General features: G+C 49.2%; 1 protein-coding gene across 2 annotated transcripts; it reads left to right on the top strand.

Moving 5' to 3' along the window:
- Positions 1-11,813, top strand: SLC2A2 (solute carrier family 2 (facilitated glucose transporter), member 2). 2 transcript variants are annotated; one of them, XM_014938774.1, is made up of 12 exons: positions 54-269; positions 873-968; positions 1,265-1,370; positions 1,638-1,803; positions 2,382-2,506; positions 3,246-3,361; positions 4,506-4,668; positions 4,968-5,155; positions 6,557-6,661; positions 8,468-8,569; positions 9,385-9,588; positions 9,757-11,813. In XM_014938774.1, the coding sequence occupies exons 1-12, from the start codon at positions 237-239 to the stop codon at positions 9,946-9,948; spliced, it is 1,596 nt and encodes a 531-aa protein (XP_014794260.1). In that variant the 5' UTR covers positions 54-236; the 3' UTR covers positions 9,949-11,813. The 2 variants fall into 2 exon arrangements, with proteins under 2 accessions (XP_014794261.1, XP_014794260.1); XM_014938775.1 differs by lacking the exon at positions 1,265-1,370 and having other exon boundaries at positions 1-269; positions 1,532-1,803.
- The last annotated feature ends 5,880 nt before the right edge of the window (positions 11,814-17,693 follow it).

Here is a 17,693-nt window from a genome sequence, read left to right as displayed (position 1 = left end):
TTTGTCCTCCCAAATTCAGGGATTGGAAGCAGCCGCTCTGAGGCGAGCGGTGGCCAAATACCGCACACGGAAGACTTGGGTTTCTCATTAACCCCGGAGCTGATATAGTCCCATCTCTCCACGCACCAGCCAGCCAGTTTTCCTGATCCCTCTTGTCTCCATCCCAGCCCTGCTCTCCCTCCTTCCCTGCCCGAGCTCCCACCTCGCTCCCGGGAGGACACCGGAGGAGCTGCGGGATGGACAAGAAAAGCAAAATGCAAGCGGAGAAGGTAACTATGGCTCGGTGGTATTTTTGCACTAGAATTTCTGCGGGCAGAATTCTATTCTTTCTAAATTTTTTTTTGTTTAATTTTTTTAAATTTTCTAATTTTTTCTAGTTATTCTTTCTAAATAAATGGTATTTATTGCTTGCCGAGACCAAAATCAACCAAAAAAAAAAATCCCCTCCTCTAATTGCTCTTTGTTGTCTGCGCGCTGAGCACAGGGGCGAAGGGGTCAAGGGATTATTTTTTATTTTTGAGAGCTCCATCACCTCATCAGGTAATTTTCAGTGTGATGGAAGGAAACAATACTCGACACGGCACGGCTGAAAAACACCATTTGGGGCATTTTTTTTCCTGGCTGTTCTGCTTCAGCAGTGATGCTGCCCGCGTGCTCTTGCTTTTTGGGAGCAACATTGCTTTGCCCTGGGGGACCTGATCCTCCTCGTCCCCATGGGTTTTGCCTTCTCCTTCAGCTGCTGCAGAGCACCCCTGGGTGCCACCATCCCGGGCAGTGGGGTTCCTTGGGGCAGGGATGGGGTGCAGCCCCTTTCCTGGGTTTGGGAAGAGCCTGGATAGTGGGGTGAGGCTCTTCTCTGCTTCTTCCCCCAGCACCTGACAGGAACGCTGGTCCTCTCCGTCTTCACCGCGGTGTTGGGCTTCTTCCAGTATGGCTACAGCCTGGGGGTCATTAACGCCCCCCAGAAGGTAAGCCAAGACCCCCCCCCACCCCAAACCATGCATGGCCAAGGGACGAGGGCTGTGGGGCAACCAGGGCTGGTTTGTCCCTTGGAGAAGGGACCTTCTCCAGGTGCTATCCCCCACCATACAAAGCTCCCACAACAAGGCAGCAGGGTGGGAAAACAGCAAGAACCCCCCCCAAAGTGAGATGTCACCCCCGTGATGAAAAGCTTTTCCCAGGGCAGAAAAAAAAACCCCAAAAGAAGGGTTGGGGGTGGTTATAGATTTGAACCAATGGCTTTTCTCCTCTCTGCCCATCCCAGGTGATAGAAGCCCACTACGGGCGCGTGCTGGGCATCGTCCCCCTGGACCGACATGCCACCAACACCTCCGGGGAGGATGGCACCATCCCTGTCACAGAGCCCTGGGGTGGCACGCAGGGTGGGAAAACAGCAAGAACCCCCCCCAAAGTGAGATGTCACCCCCGTGATGAAAAGCTTTTCCCAGGGCAGAAAAAAAAACCCCAAAAGAAGGGTTGGGGGTGGTTATAGATTTGAACCAATGGCTTTTCTCCTCTCTGCCCATCCCAGGTGATAGAAGCCCACTACGGGCGCGTGCTGGGCATCGTCCCCCTGGACCGACATGCCACCAACACCTCCGGGGAGGATGGCACCATCCCTGTCACAGAGCCCTGGGGTGGCACCCAGGGCACGCTCGCACCCCCGGCTGACACTGAGGAGGACCTCGGCACCTCCCCGCACCTCATCCTCACCATGTACTGGTCCCTCTCCGTCTCGGTGTTCGCCATCGGTGGCATGGTCTCCTCCTTCACCGTGGGGTGGATCGGTGACCGGCTGGGGAGGTGAGAGGACACAGTGTGCTCTGACTCGGGGGCCACAGCCCGAGCCTTCTCGGTTGAGATTTTTTACCCCTAGAACTCTTTCTTCCCTGTAGAAATACAATTTGTGTTATTTTCTCCAGTTTAATGAAAAAAAAAACCCAAACCTCCAAAATACTAATACCGTCACGGAGGTCTGGCTGATGAACATCCTCAATTAGAAATCAGATCTTTTATTGCAATTTTAGCACTTTAGGCAAGCAGCTGATGAGCAGCCTTGACTAATTTCCAAATTCCACCCCCACTTCTTTTCTGTGGCAAAAGAAGAGAAGAAGGCACCTGAACGGCACTTGCACAGGATGTATAATATACTTTTAGCTACTCTGCACCCCTGTTCGATATTTTTTCAGTGCCTATGATCGTTATTTATTAATATACTTTTAGCTACTCTGCACCCCTGTCTGATATTTTTTCAGTGCCTACGATCGTTATTTTTCCCCCCGTAGTGCTGATTAAGTCACTTAATAGCTGTGATTTATGTGGCGATGGCTGTTTTGGCCGAGAGGGGGGCCGGAATGAGCCGTGCTGCTGCTGCCTTGCAGGGTGAAAGCCATGCTGGTGGTGAACGTCCTCTCCATTGCCGGGAACCTCCTCATGGGGCTGGCCAAATTCGGACCATCTCACATCCTCATCATCGCCGGGAGAGCCGTCACGGGGCTGTACTGTGGTAAGTCCAGGCGGGGCCATCTGTATCTGTCCCTCCAGGTGTTGCAGTGCTTCATCAGGGCTGCAGGCAGGAGTTTCTTTTATTTTTAAATCTTATTTTTTTTTTAGTTCTGAAGGAGTTTCACAGGTGGGAGTTTCCCTTCTTCCCCCTGTGTCTGTCCTTCTCAACCCAGGGTGTCTCCCAGAGCAATTTGGGTTGGTTCCATCATAAAACCAGTTTGTTTTATAGATCCTAGAAAGGAGTGAGTCCTTCCTCTGCATCCCAAGGCTTGATTTGGTGGTGGCTGCTGTAACAGTATGTTATTAGCCACGCTGTTCCCAAGACAACAATACTCTCCAGCACATAGTTCGGGAGCACTGTACACAGCCCGGATAAGATAGCAGGCAGCAACGTAAGAATTAGCTTAGAAATAACAGCTCATTATCACTGCTACTGGTATGCAAATGCAACACCCCTCTGAAGGGTCAAGGCAAGTTTTAAGAAAGCTCTTTGCTCTGTGATAACTACTCCCAGCGGGCGATCTCTGCTCCATGTTCCTACGTGTGTGCTCAAGTGTAAAGGTTTCCCGGTTCAGGAATCTGGAGGTATCTTGAGCACCTTTGCAGGGTGGGGATGGTTCCCAGCCGGGCACAAGGGACTTGGTGGGATGTGGGATGCAGCACGTGGGCTCCATCTTCCTTGGGAAGTGGTTTCTGAGCTGGGATCTAGAAGAGGTGACAGCCACGTGTGCTTGGTGCAGGGCTCTCCTCTGGACTGGTGCCCATGTACGTCAGCGAGGTCTCTCCCACGGCCCTTCGAGGAGCACTGGGGACACTGCACCAGCTTGCCATTGTCACAGGAATCCTCATCAGCCAGGTAAGAAGGAAAGCACACAAGTCCAGAGAGGGTATTTCAGAGGTTAGGGACACCCCAGGGACATGCTGAGGTGTCACGCATCATTCCACCCCAAAACTGAAGGACAGTAGGAAGCAATCTGCTCTCATGGGGTTAAACTCCTCCCTTGAGTCAGAGACGTCCTTAACAAAGATGACTTCTCTTGACATCAAAAGTACTTCTGCGAACAATTTCTCCCCTCCACTGCAAAGTTTCTGTACCCATCTCATCCGGGTCAGGCTGGATCCTCAACATGAGACCCCTGATATTCTGGTACTCAAACATGGCTTCATCAAGAAGCAGGGGGTCCAACATCTCCACCAGCGTTGCCCACCATGGCAGGAGTCCCTGCTACATGTCAGGCTGGCGCATAAATGTACCGAGAACCAACACCTCCTGAAAAACTTAACGTAACCACAAAGTTAATCTAATCCAATTTAGCCAAAGACTTTGGACAGACCATGGGGGAAAAAAAAACACTCCCAAGGTAGGTCCTACCAGCTCCACTGGCTGTGGGAGTACAAAAAACGCTTGGAATTGTAGAAGGAAAAGCGTTGCCAGTCCTCACAGCTCCTCTGGAGCACCTTTTGCAGTGCCATAACGACACACTGAAGCAGAGGTCCAGTTAGAGCCTCGTGCTGCACTGTGGCCCCAGTGCTCAGACCATGCTGGTTAGTGGCCAGGCAACTGGGGCATCCCACACTGCGTGGACCTCCATCTGAGCTCCGCACCTTTGTGGAGGTGCGTAGGACACATATGCCCATAAAACCCCATACCCTAAAAACCCAGGATAGCAAGGTCTGAGGAGGAAACATTTCACCAGCATGTCTGTACTTCCTGAGTCTCCTGCCAGTGGCATGTCCTAAGGAGGACCGAGTCACCCCAGGGTGGGGAACAGGCTTGCAGAGGGCTGTCCCAAAGTCTCACTCATGACATTTTATGCCATCTGTTCATTCCCTCCTTGTAAATGTGCACCATAACTAAAGAAAACAATTTTTTAGGACTGAGAATTGGTATTTGTTTCTAGTTTTCTTCCAGGTTGTCACTTCAAAATGCCATAGTGGTCAAGTGGTTTCCTTTTTTAGGGTGCAAGATAAGCCATTCATACATGCCTCCGTAATTCCAGGTCCTCGGACTAGACTTTCTCCTGGGCAATGACAAGATGTGGCCCCTGCTCCTCGGTCTGTCCGGTGTGGCTGCCCTCCTGCAGTTCTTCCTGCTCCTACTGTGTCCCGAGAGCCCCCGATACCTTTACATCAAACTGGGGAAGGTGGAGGAAGCTAAAAAAAGTAAGACACACATTCTGGGCTTGTCTGGTGTTGGCTTTATACTATACGTGGTATTAAACACAGAAGGATGAGGCTTGAGCATGGCATCTCAGTGCTTTCACAGAACTGATGTGCAGCTGCCCTGTGCCACACACACACTTTTGGGTCTTGATGTGCCATAGGAGTCACCAGAGCAAGAGGATGTGACTGTCCTTGTGGTTGGCTTACCCTGAGTTTTGGCTAGAGATATTCTTGTCCTTGCTCTACTCCTTCTCCACCACTGACAATAAAATGTCAATCTTTTTTTTTTTTTTCTTGAGGTTTGAAAAGGCTCAGAGGAAACTGTGACCCGATGAAAGAAATTGCTGAGATGGAAAAGGAAAAGCAAGAAGCTGCTAGTGAAAAGAAAGTCTCCATAAGGCAGCTTTTCACCTCATCGAAGTACAGGCAGGCTGTCATCGTGGCACTGATGGTGCAGATATCTCAGCAGTTCTCAGGAATAAACGCGGTGAGTCTCCCAAAATGTTTGCCTTTAAAGAAATCCACACTGAGCATGAAAAAAGCGATGCTGGTTCCATCCAAGCTGTGTAGGGGTGAAGAAAAGGCTTTCTGGTGACTTCAGTAGGCTTCTCGGCCACCACCATCGGTGCTGAAGGTGGACCTCATGGCCAAGCTGGTGTGGGAGGGCATGAGGGGAGAAGGGTGCAAGGGAGTTCATTATCGAGGTTCAGGTTGGATATTAGGAAAAATTTTTACACTGGAAGGGTTATGAAGCATTGGAATGGGCTGCCCAGGGAAGTGGTTGAGGCACCATCCCTGGTGGTGTTCAAAAGATGGGTTGCCATGGTGCTGGGGCACATGCTTTAGTGATGGTTTTTTTTGTCAGAGGTAGGTTGACGGTTGGACTACGTGATCTTGAAGGTCCCTTCCAACCTAGATGATTCTATGATTATGAAACCAGCTGGCACAGCTAGTCATAGAACCATAGAATTGTCTAGGTTGGAAGGGACCTTTCAGATCATCCAGTCCAACCATTAACCATCAGAGTTCACACTGAGCTCTCCCACAACCCTCCTCATACCTGAGTTCGTCAGCAGTTTGTTCTCTTTAATCACCACCTGCTCATCCCAGGAACCACATAATCACCATCTTTTAGCAATTTTTAGCTAAACAGGTCTTGCAGCATCTCCTGGGATACCAGAAATTACCATTTTATATCTAGGAGGATGGAGCCTCCTTTTCAAAGCTGGCTCAGACTCAAATTTTTGGAAGCCTGGTGGCAACTTTACAAAGGTTGAGGTCTCTGTGCCACCAACTTTCAAAACTCTAGGAGTGTTTCTGCATGGCAGTGTGGAGCAGCACACAGGGATGGATGCCCATCCTCGCAGGGATGAGCCACCCCACGGAGCCTGGCAGCCCCATCTTGATGGTGTGCTCAGCCCCATCAACAAGCCGTAGGGTCAGCCACCCGTTTACCTCCTGCCCTGAACTTCCACGAGGTAGGAATTACCTTATTCGTTGAGAGAAGGGAGAAATTTGAGTCACTCCAATGTAGCAAGAATATTTGAAAATTCATGTAAAACTCAGTCATATTAAGGAGTTTGTCTCCAGCGCTTGGTGCTGGTGATCTGGCTTTTCAAGATTAAACCTGGGAGTATGTGCAAAAAAACAGCTTAAAATGTGCAAATGCAATAGCTCTGGAGGGGAATTTCAATAGGATTTTTAACTCCCTCAGGCTCCTTGAAAGCTTCAGCTTTAATTACTACAACAAGCCATTAAAAAGTTGGAAAAGTAATCATAATTAAATTACTTCACATCTGAGCCAAGCCAAGTGCAACCCTTCCCTCGAGAGAACAAAAAGTTCTACCAGCCCTGTTACCTAATCCTTCATCCTAATGTCTTTTGATAGATCTTTTACTACTCTACAAACATTTTCGAGCGAGCCGGAGTTGACCAACCAGTTTACGCAACCATTGGCGTTGGAGTGGTGAACACGGTCTTCACTGTTATCTCCGTGAGTAAATGTTTCTGCCCCTCTGACCACAAAAACACACGAGTAACAATGGAAAAATTATTTTATCCTGGAGCTGGGGCTGGGATTTGCAGTTTCAGGAGAAATCCGTTCCCTGGGTGAGTCCTGTTTGAAAAATCAAGCCTTGAAATACAGCCCGTTGCTATCAACAAGCACAGCTAAATGGCTGGTGAGTGAAAACTGCATCCTGGTGCTCAGGGAAGCTCTGGTAGCTCAGCAGTTACCCCCAGAATAAAAGTTGCCTTTGAGACTGGAATTCTGTGGGTCCTCTTCCCCCCGGGGTTGCGATGGGGAAGCTGGCAGCTCACAATCTCCCTCTTACCCGTTATCTTTCAAATTGTTTTCTCTATGTACATAGCACCTGCCAGAGTGATATCCAAAGGCTATTCCACAGTAATAAATTAATCTAGGACCTCTCCTCCTCGTGTCTGCACAGTGCTCTGCAGCAATAAAAGGATAGTTTTGTTTTCGCAGCCTTTCCCTTCATTGTCTCTCTCCTGAGAGTATTAAAACAATTTCCCTATCAGCAGGTGATTATTTTTTTAAATGTGGCCATTAACGTAAGGAGATCAGGAAATGCCAAGCCCATTTCCCACCCACCTCTAGAGAGGTGTAGGGAGCAAAGGACTTCTACCCACCATGAAGCAGGAGTAGCTGCAGGGTGGAAATAACACAACTCGAAGAGATCTTAGTCCAGTGTGCATGAGATAGGAGGTCTTGGGGTGAACCTGCTTTAGAGGAAGGCCACAATAGGTCCTGTACAGAGGAGAAAACGTGATGTTTATTGTGAAACGAGGCACAGAGGTGTACAGCTGGAAGAGGTCTTCCTCCAGCATGGAGGGTCTCCTGTAGTTCAATCTCCACCACGAGGCTGTGATACTTGCAGCCTGGGGCATTTGATCTTTGCTTCTTTTGGCCGTGAGCACTTAAAAATTACCTGCATCTGTCAATGAATGATAGACCCCGATCGAAAGGCAGAAGCACCAATGGCTGGGTGGACCTTGGCAGCTTCACAAGTCTGCAGGATGAACTGCCTCCAGGAAAACAGTTGCTCTCTTGGAAGCATAAATCACTTGCTGTCATGGAAAGGAAAGGTTAAGCTGATGTCCTTTGGAGCAGAGGGAAAGGAGCAGGCAGCCTCAGGGGCTGATATCTAAGGGCAAGCCAGATGCACTGGCTTCTGGAGTTACCCACACCTCCCCATTGGGTGAAGTGGTTGGGACAGCCTAACATGTCAAAAGTTGGGTGAGATGGCTGCAGTCCACCAACAGGAGCTGAGAAGGAGCAAGCTAAGTCTTGTGGCTACCAGGGAAGCAAAAGGAGTCTGGGAGCAATTGGAGGAAAAATCCTGGCTCCAGCTGCTACACAACTATCTCTGCCTAGGACAGGCAAGGTGCAATGGCCCACAGTATGACTTGATAGAGGCTGCCTTTTGAAGGTTGCTCCCAAACTAATGCAGACCTAGTAAGTTTATGCTTCCTGACCAAAAAAAAAAGAGAAAAAGAAGTCCATAATCAGGACCTGTGTTGGAGCAGTGGGAAGTCTTGAGAACTTGGAAATGCATGAGCTCAGAGAATACGTGGGTTTGCCTTGCCCTTGGCAGGGCAACTGCTCCGTCTGGCTCCCTAACAGCCACCGGCAGAGTTCCTGACATTTGGAAACTGGCACATAAATCTCTACCCCGAGAGCTAAAAGGGCAGGAGTGTGGTGTGGGAGCACTAACAGGCTGCTCGTTGCTAATGGACCTGGTTGAACCTCCTGAGAATGGTGGTGCACATGTTTCTACAGGTCTTTCTGGTGGAGAAGACAGGCAGGCGGTCCCTGTTCCTTGCTGGTCTGATGGGCATGTTAATAAGCGCCGTGGCCATGACAGTTGGACTTGTGCTTCTGGTAAGGATTTCTCTCTGTTTTTTCTCCATGGTTTGCAAACACGAGAAGACAAACCACCCTTTAAAAGTCATTGTTTCTCATTTTCATCTCAAAGAAGTCCAGAAAACATTTGTCTTTAGAAGGGACAGTTCAAAGTGGCCATAGCTGGAGCCACTTCTTTGGCCCCTGAGATACCCCAGTGCTGCTAGAAAGGACGTGTGTCCCCTGTCCCCTCCTGGAGCTTGCTGACACCCTCAGTTCCTTACACAGCAACTGTGCTAGTCCCACAGCATAATCCCATGCCTGCTAAGAAGACCCAGGGCACACCTCCACGTGCCCTAAACCATCAACCTACATCTCCCCAGCTTGGTGCAGGGATGCTAGACTAGCATCTTGTCATCAAAAAAAGGGACAAATGGTCCCTTCTAACACCTGGGAGAGGGGTCAGGCTGTGGGACATGGGGCAGGACAGGCTCACATCAAAGTTAATCCAAACCACTGGTGTGAGCCCCTGTCAAGATGTAAAACCAAATAAGGGGTGGTCTCCTTTTCTTGAACACCCTGGTTATTAAAGACAAGCCTATTTGGCTCTTCCTGGCCACGCTGCAGGCAAGGAGAAAGCTTGATGGTACAGCTCCAACATCCCTCCAGGCATCAACATTGGCACCTCATGCCCAGCCAGCACCCAGCACAAGAGTTTAGAGCTTTAATTACGCACATCCAGTCCCCACTTGTCTGAAGAGAAAGAAATTTCTGCAAAAGAAGCCTAATTAAAGTAATTAGTGATAATTAATGGGTCGTGTTGAGACTGTAACACTGAGCGCACCCTCTTGCAGAGCGATTTTGCCTGGATGAGCTATGTCAGCATGGTCGCCATCTTCCTCTTCGTCATCTTCTTCGAAGTGGGGCCGGGCCCCATCCCCTGGTTTATCGTAGCCGAGCTGTTCAGCCAAGGCCCGCGCCCGGCCGCCATCGCCGTCGCCGGCTTCTGCAACTGGGCCTGCAACTTCATCGTGGGAATGTGTTTCCAGTACATAGCGGTAAGAAATCCCTCTAAAACTGTGCAAATTTGGTGTGGGATGTGCACGTGCCTCCCATATCTCCATCCCCAAGCTCTCCTGGGCACATCAGACACCCAGGGTGGGAAGGAGAAGCCACCCCTGCAGTGCTGATGGTGGTGTCCCCTCTTCTCACTTGCCCCACTGCAGGACCTGTGCGGACCGTACGTGTTTGCCATCTTCGCAGCTCTGCTTCTAGTCTTCTTTCTGTTTGCGTACTTCAAAGTCCCGGAGACAAAAGGGAAGTCCTTTGAGGAGATCGCAGCTGTGTTCCGCCGCAAGAAGCTCCCAGCCAAAGCCATGACCGAGCTGGAAGACCTACGAGGCAGCGAGGAGGCATAGACATTGTCACGCCACCCAGAAAAGGAGGGACTGAACATGGACCTCACCTCCTTCAGGTGCCGCGGGAAGAACATTGGGCAAAAGTCTCATTTCCTAAAAACCTTGCAGCTGGCAGACCAGGAGGACCCATCCATTGGATGTCTTCTGGCTGCTGTGGCTCACTCCTCTCAGCCACAGATGTTTTACTCTGAAATACTCAGTACAACTGGGCTGTGGGAAGAGCCGGGGAAAGGACAGGAGGAGCACGTTGTATGTGTCTCCTCACCCCACTGGAAGAGCCCAGTGGGACAATGATCTTACTGGTTGGCAAAGCATTACATTGAGCAGGGTCATCGCTCAGCTGGAATGAAGGGAAGAGGGGTCAGGTGATGCTGTAGCCTCATGTTTTCACCTCTTTGTCCCACGCTTGTTGCTTCCTTCTGCTGAGTGGTCCGATGCCTTCAGAAACCAACTGCTAGTGCAGTTGTGCTACCAGCACACGGCACTGCTCACCTGAGGTGCTAAGGAAAACAGACTGAGCAAACTCCCCCTTACTCTTGCCTGTGCAGAGGAAGAAGGTGGATCCCACCTGGATCAGTTGGGATGCACCTGGCCTGCTTTGCTACCCGTGCATTACAGAAATGCTGCCCGAGCTCGTGAGCATTTCTCAAGTCACAACACTTTTTAGGAGAATCTTAGAAACTTTGGCTGGGCTGATGTGCGTTATTTTTTCTTTTGTTTCAGCCAGACTGCTTACCTCCTCTTTCCTCCTCAGAAGCCTTTCCTCCCCCCTTTATCCCTGCTGCAGGACCACACAATGAGTCCTGCTGCCATCCCTCCCATGGTGTGACCATCGCCACATCACCTCCCCTCGTTGCTCCTCCTTTCCCACCCTCTCTGGCCTTCCCTTCCTTTTGTACAACGCTTAGACCCACAAGCTCCAGGTTGAGCTCGGGCTCCCAGTTCCATAACAATTCATGATAAGGGGAAACAGATCCTGCCACGTTAACTGGAAGGTGCCCCACCAATCCGGCCCCTACTTCGCTCCACGTAAGGTTTTGCTGGCTGGATGTGCTTCAGCCAAGATAGCGCACAAGCAGGAGGTTGCGTTGTTTCTGTAGACTTGTTTGTGCTTGTTTTGCTTCTTTACAAGATAACTTTTATGTGACAAAATCCAACTGTGAGGATTTTTCTTCCTTTTTGGGGGGGATGTGTTGGAATCACTGTAAAAGCCTGCCCTCTGTTTGCTTGACATTTAAGATTTGTTCCTTGTTGTGATGCCAGGCTACTTTCTAGCGACTTTCTCAGGATAGAAACTCATTATTTATTTAGAGATGAAACACCAGCATTGCTCGGTCACGGTGACCATCAGTGAAGCGGTGACCATAATGTAACAGAGGATGGAACACAATGAAAAGCACGAGAACAGAGAGACCATGGAGGACAATAGGCTGGGTTTGGTCTTAGGAAAGCTTCATGCTCCTTTCCACGTGCTTGAACATCTTTCCTTTATAGACTTTACTCTCTTATTAAGACCCTAAAGCAAGTTCTGGTTCCTTCCAAGTGACTGGAAGTGTAGCCATGAGGTCCACTGGGAGAAACCTCTGGCCCTGATCTGTGCACTGAAGCAATGAGAATCCACCACGGGCTTTCCTGGAGCAACTGCTGGGATTTATCTTGAGGAGAACCAGGTTGATGCTTTCATGTCTGCAGCAGTGGGAGGACCTGAGCCTGACACGGGGCATGCAGGGCCCATGCTGTGGTGCACAGAAGAGAGCAATGGAGCCAGGGTGCAGGCTCCTGGGTGGAACGGTCAGAGTCTTGTGTGCTGCAAACAGGTCTCCCCTGGATGAGACCAGCATGGCAGGCAGTTAAATGTTATCACGGATTCTCACCAGCATGGCAGGCAGTTAAATGTTATCACAGATTCTCTGAATATAAAAAAAAAAAAAAAAAAAAAGGAAATAAAAGAGACGGGTTCTTGCTTTCAGCAATGTTATCTATGTCTGTCACATAACAGTGACGATGAACAACTTCTATGGCATGTGTTGGCTTGCGCTGGTGGGTTTTTTTTCCTTCTGTGCATCATCTCAGACTTATGTCCAACTCCAGATGGGGGGTATTTTCCTGGCAGGACACGTTTACTCCATGGGTGGTAATTCCTGTGCAAACCCCTCAGCTAAATCCCTTTGAAATGGATGGTTCCAGAGGCAAGGCTGCGGGGCTGGGAGGCAGCAGGGATGCTGGTGCAGCTTAAAACTTGGTGCTGGGACCTCTCTAGGCATGATAAGCAGGAGGAGCATCTGGGGAAAGATGGGGTTCAAAGCAGATTGGCCCCTGCTCTAGGGTAGAGCCAGGATGGGTTCCCTCCAGGAATGGGAGGATGGGACAGCAGAGGCAGGGTGGCAGGGAGGGTGCTGGCACTGGGGTCCCAGATGTCCCCACTGGCAGGTCCACCCACACAATGGTCATACAGGTGGTTTAACATGAGAAAGGCTGGCCCAAACTGCTCTGCTAAACTTCTGAGCTTCCTCCTAATGCCTGAGGGGCATCAGTCAGTGACACTGTCAGCAGCTCATCAGCGAGGGGTCATTTATTTAGCAACATTCCCAGCAGCCAGTCTTTGTTTTCCTGCCTGTTTCCAAGGGAATGACAATAGAAAGGCTGATCTGATCACTGTCATGTAGCACACTCATTAGTTTAACAAAGCCCACAACACCAACAGTGCCCACAGCCATATTCCTGAACTTCCCAGAAGATCTGCCTGGGGGGTCAGAGCCACTTAAGGAAAATGACTCTGTAAAAACAGTTGTCAGCTGAAAAGCGTGTGTAAAATTCACCAGGCTTTCCCTCCTTGTTTCATCCCACACCTCTATGAACCTTTTGGCAAAGCAGGAGCCCCAGAGCTAGCAGACTTCACATGCCACTAGAAGCAGGGTGTAGAGAAGCAGGGGTGGGTCTCCTCTCCCAAGTCACAGGAGATAGGACGAGGGGAAATGGCCTCAAGTTGCACCAGGGGAGGTTTAAATTGGATATTAGGAAAAATTTCTTCATGGAAAGGGTTGTCCAGCATTGGAATGGGCTGCCCAAGGGGTTGAGGCACCATCCCTGGAGATGTTCAAAAGATGGGTTGACATGGTCCTCAGGAATATGGTTTAGTGATTTTTTTATTGCTTATTTTTTATTTATTTTTTTGTCGGAGTTAGGTTGATGGTTGGACTAGATGATCTTAAAGGTCCCTTCCAACCTAGATGATTCTATGATTCTAATTATTTTTCTCCCTGGTCTGCTGTGAATTCTGTGGGCTAACGAGATGCACCCCGAGTTTCAGAGTGTGCTTCCTCACTCTGCACATAAGGGAACTCAGTCTTCTCCTTCCAGGTCCCACTCTTTTGGGCTACAACTGGACAAGGCACCTTTTAGTGTTACATTTCATTTATTTGTCTATCCCCCTGGAGATATTGCTTTGTTCACCCCGGGGATGTTTCAAATCAGTTCTGCTGGTGGTTGCAAGTGAGGGGGGGATGCACAGAGCTCAGCGCTGCCGGAGGCTGCAGCAACCCCTGTCCTGGCCAGGGCCACGGTGGAAGGATCACACGGAGACGCCGGGCTGAGCTATCACAACTGCACTTTTACCGTGTGTGACAAGGTCACACAAGTTGGTTAAATCTGCAAGATGTGTTTTTCTCTTGTCACATCAGGCTGGTAATTAGGACTGTACGCTTTATCTCTCCTCGCTACAGGCAAGTTCCAGTTTAAACCTGTTCTGGAGACACAGCTTGTTGAATCATTATTTTATATCTCGCAGCGTTACAGTTTTACTACGTTGCTAATCATTAAGAAAAACTTAAAAGACCGAGCCAGACTTATTAGCTAAATGGTCATTGCACTTTCGTTAACATGCGAAGTATGTCCCCACGCTGGGGTTGGCTAATAATGCAATATAATTAATAATACCTGAGAAAGCATCTCGTCAGCAAGAGCTTTGACAGTGCTTTCCTAATGTGCTGAGACGACACCCATTAAGACTTTTCTGTAGTGTCAGACAAATGGCTAACGATATCCAGCTTCCCACTCTCTGGGCGTAATTTTAAAATTAGTTTGACTTCCCTAATCCAATAAACTCGGGACATTTGGCCCCATTAACACTTTCCACACTAATTTATCACGGATTTTTCTGCCTCACTTCAACTTGTTTTTCATCACTGAGAAGTGCTACTTCTCCATCTCCCGAGTCACACGGAGGATGAGGCTGACCCAAGTCCTGCATAACGCAGGCAGGGACCGAGCCTTTGAGGCAGGATGCATTTTTCAAGGTGTTCAACGTCACCCAAAATCTATGGGACCTGAGGAATTACAAGGAACTCCAGGACATCAGTTCTGGATGCAGCAGCACACGTAAGGATGAGATTTAATTTAAGGTAACTGTGCTCAAGCGTTTCACTAAACCCTGAAGCGAGACCGACGAGCTTTACCCAGAGGCAGAGCTGAATAGCTGTGCAGAATTCTGGCTGTAGATCAGTGCTCCTTCAATTTTATCACTGTACTTCCAGCGTCAGCCCCAGGAGGAGGGAACGGCCGGAGTCCCTGTGTGCTTTCCCTCTTCCCGGTGGGACTCGCAGGTGGTTCCCTCCAGGTCAATGTCCCAGCGCTGTCACCACCTCCCTCTGATCTCCCATGTGTGCCCAAGGTAACTCCTGGGGTAGCTCAGATGGTGAGGCTCTCTGTGCACACCTCATCCCACCACTGGCCGGTTGTGTGGACCACCAAAGAGTGGTGGGGTGACCAGGGAGCAGGCAGAGCCAACACTGTGGCAGTTTTTAAGCACCCTGGGGCGTGCAGCCCCGAATAATCGTAGCTGATGCAAATGCAAGGTGAGTCACCAGCACTGCATTCCTTCCTCCTGGGAAGCAGAAGGTGAATGGCAGGATTAAAGGAGTGCCTGGAGCAGAGTGGGGTGCCGATGGCAAAGTCACTGCAGAGGCTCTTTAACTGGGTTCACCCTACATGGGGAGATGGTAGGGAGGGTCTGCTGAGCGTGGCACTGTCCTACAGAGGTGGGGATCACCAGTCCCCAGCCTCTCTCATGTCCTATTTGAGGCTGCACCCAGAAGCCGGTGTGAACCCTCACCCCCAACAGTCAGGACAGGTTGGTGGGATTCCAGGTAACATCAGCAGCTGAAAGAGAGACACTTGCTCAAGTTGGAACAGGGCTGTTTACACTGCTTTGCTCGTGACCCATCATTTCTAATCTTGTGACCTGAACTGAGCCTTGCTGAATGAGCCTCCCTCTGCTTTCCTGTGGTGCTCACCCAGCTCGGAGGGGAGCAAGGCTGGGTAAACTGCCCACCAGCTGCTCTGTGACTGGCCCTCTCTCAGCCAGCCGTCCCTCCGGCACCCTCTCCTGTCCTCTGGGCACCCCTGGATGTCCCAGGACACGGCTGCTCTCCTCGATATTCCACGGAGAGATTTTTCTCTGAAGCTAGAGATGCACCAGGCAAGCAGCTGGAGGGAGCAGGCAGCGCAAACTGGGCTGCACCCACGCTCCTGTTGGTGTAAACACCACCTCCTGCATCCCGCTGTGTTTGCTGGAAACAAGGTGAGATGTTTACCCCCGCGCTGGATGAAATGCATACTGTCAAAGCAAGGCTTTAATGAGGTGTGTTAGAGTGTCAGACGTTTCCCCAGAGCATAACTGAGAATAGATACAACTTGCTCACGTTAAACCTTCCAAAAGTTTCCTAACTCCAATCATTTCTGCAAAAGCAATTTATAGGAACAGCCAGCAGAAGCAAAGCTTGGTAACATACTGAGTCTGCCGTGCTACACTCTACACACACAAAAGGAAATACATTTAAACATGAAAGGCCGTGGTATTTACAAATATGCTTTGCAATCAAATTGATGTTGTTGTACAGAAAAGAGGGATAATCACATTAGTACTATCAAGAAACACATTTTAGAAAATAAACATTGATCCAGACAAAGGAACAATGCCTGCAAGTGATGACTGACGGAGCTGATTTCCAATTTTTTTATTGAATCTCTGATAAAGGCTGCCTTGGAATATTTGTTCTGTGTCTCACAAATAAAATCTACAGCTGTACTTCAGCAAAAAGACTTGATTTAGCACAAAAAATAATAGAATTGTTGAGGTTGGAAAAGACCTTTAAGATCATCAAGTCCAACCATTAATTTAGCACTTCTAGGTCCACCACTAAACCATGTCCCAAACTGCCACATCTATATATACTTTAAATAAAGTACCACATCTATATATACTTCAGGTACCTCCAGAGATGGTGACTCAACCACTTCCCTGGGCAGCCAGTTTGAATGCTTGATAACCCTTTCAGCCAAGAAATTTTTCCTAATAATGAAACTAAACCTCCCCTGGTAAGTACCACATCTATATATACTTCAGGTACCTCCAGGGATGGTGACTCAACCACTTCCCTGGGCAGCCTGTTTGAATGCTTGATAACCCTTTCAGTCAAGAAATTTTTTCTAATAATGAAACTAAACCTCCCCTGATGCAACATGAGGCCATTTCCTCTTGTCCTATCACTTGTGACTTGGGAGAAGAGACTGACACCTCTCAAATCATCCAAAATTAATCTGTTAATTGTGGAAAAGCAGCCAAACTTATAATCTGATATTGAGAAAGGAAATCATCATTACTGCTCAGACCCAGGCTGCCCAGATTTGGGCTCAGAACAGTTGGTAGTTCTCTCACGAACTATTTTATTAAAATAAAAAAAACCCAAACATGTCCAACTAGTCACACACTTGTGGGTCAACAAACACACGCTGCACATCTGAAAACACTTAACAGAATGCCCCAGTCTCTGCTTATCAGCTGACACAGAAAAAAAATGGGCAGGTCCCCAGGGTAAAGCGTATCATCTCCAGAGCAGGCTGGGTGAGGCAGCATCCACTGAAAAACTGAAAACCCTGGTGACAGAGGAGAGAGGGAGAGCCACCATCTCGACCTGCTGGCGCGTTACAAAGGGGCCTTGTGTAAATGAAAGCCAAACCTATCTCCTCGGGTACAGGATATATCATTTGGAGTGGCATCTATGTAACCAAGGGCGGGACCACAGGCAAACAGCCCACACAGACTAAGGTGAATTAAACAAAAGATCCCTTAGAAACCTTTTAAAAAGGTGAGTTTCAAACTGGCTCCCGTAGCCACCCCACTAGAACAGCAGCAACAAACTAAGGATCTTGGGGCAGGAAACACTGGACAGCGTGCTGCAGCCCACATTGCTGATGGCAGAGGCCAGCTCTGACAACGCTGCCACACCTCCCTCCAAATTTTTGCATTTTTCTGTTTGTCTGATGTTTAAAGTAAGTGATCTGCACAGCACCAAGCTGGGCCGGGCCTCATCCACCAGCAGCTCCACAGAACTGGTGAATTCAGGTGAATTCGGTCAAACAGCGAAAGGTGTTACAGCATCAGACTTGGAGAGTTTTAACAAAAATAACCATTTGGCCTTATTTCGCTTGGGATCCATCTGTCTGGCCTGGTGGCTGCATTCCTTGCCATTCACCTCTCCTCAGACAGCGCAGGGGATGGATGCTGGAGGCTGTGCTGCTGGTAAGGGGTAGGGCAAGGAGCCACATGGCAAGAAGTCTCATGTTCATTAATGAAAACAAGCTTTCACCATGGCTTCTTGGCAGCTTCAGGTCCTTTTGACTGATTACTGTGCACTTGCAAATTGTTCCTTTCTGATTATTCTGAAAGGGGGAATGTTAAGCAGACA

The sequence above is a fragment of the Calidris pugnax genome, unplaced genomic scaffold (genome assembly GCF_001431845.1).
Source record: "Calidris pugnax isolate Ruff unplaced genomic scaffold, ASM143184v1 scaffold52, whole genome shotgun sequence".
NCBI classification, from domain to species: Eukaryota; Metazoa; Chordata; class Aves; order Charadriiformes; family Scolopacidae; genus Calidris; species Calidris pugnax.
This window is presented reverse-complemented; position numbering and strand designations above follow the sequence as displayed.

Bases quoted from the DNA above. Each gene is read 5' to 3' on its own strand.
- SLC2A2 (XM_014938775.1), top strand. From the start codon at position 237: ATGGACAAGAAAAGCAAAATGCAAGCGGAGAAG. The intron at 3,362-4,505 runs GTAAGAAGGAAA...CCGTAATTCCAG, and splicing joins CAGGAATCCTCATCAGCCAG to GTCCTCGGACTAGACTTTCT. The intron at 5,156-6,556 runs GTGAGTCTCCCA...GTCTTTTGATAG, and splicing joins AGTTCTCAGGAATAAACGCG to ATCTTTTACTACTCTACAAA.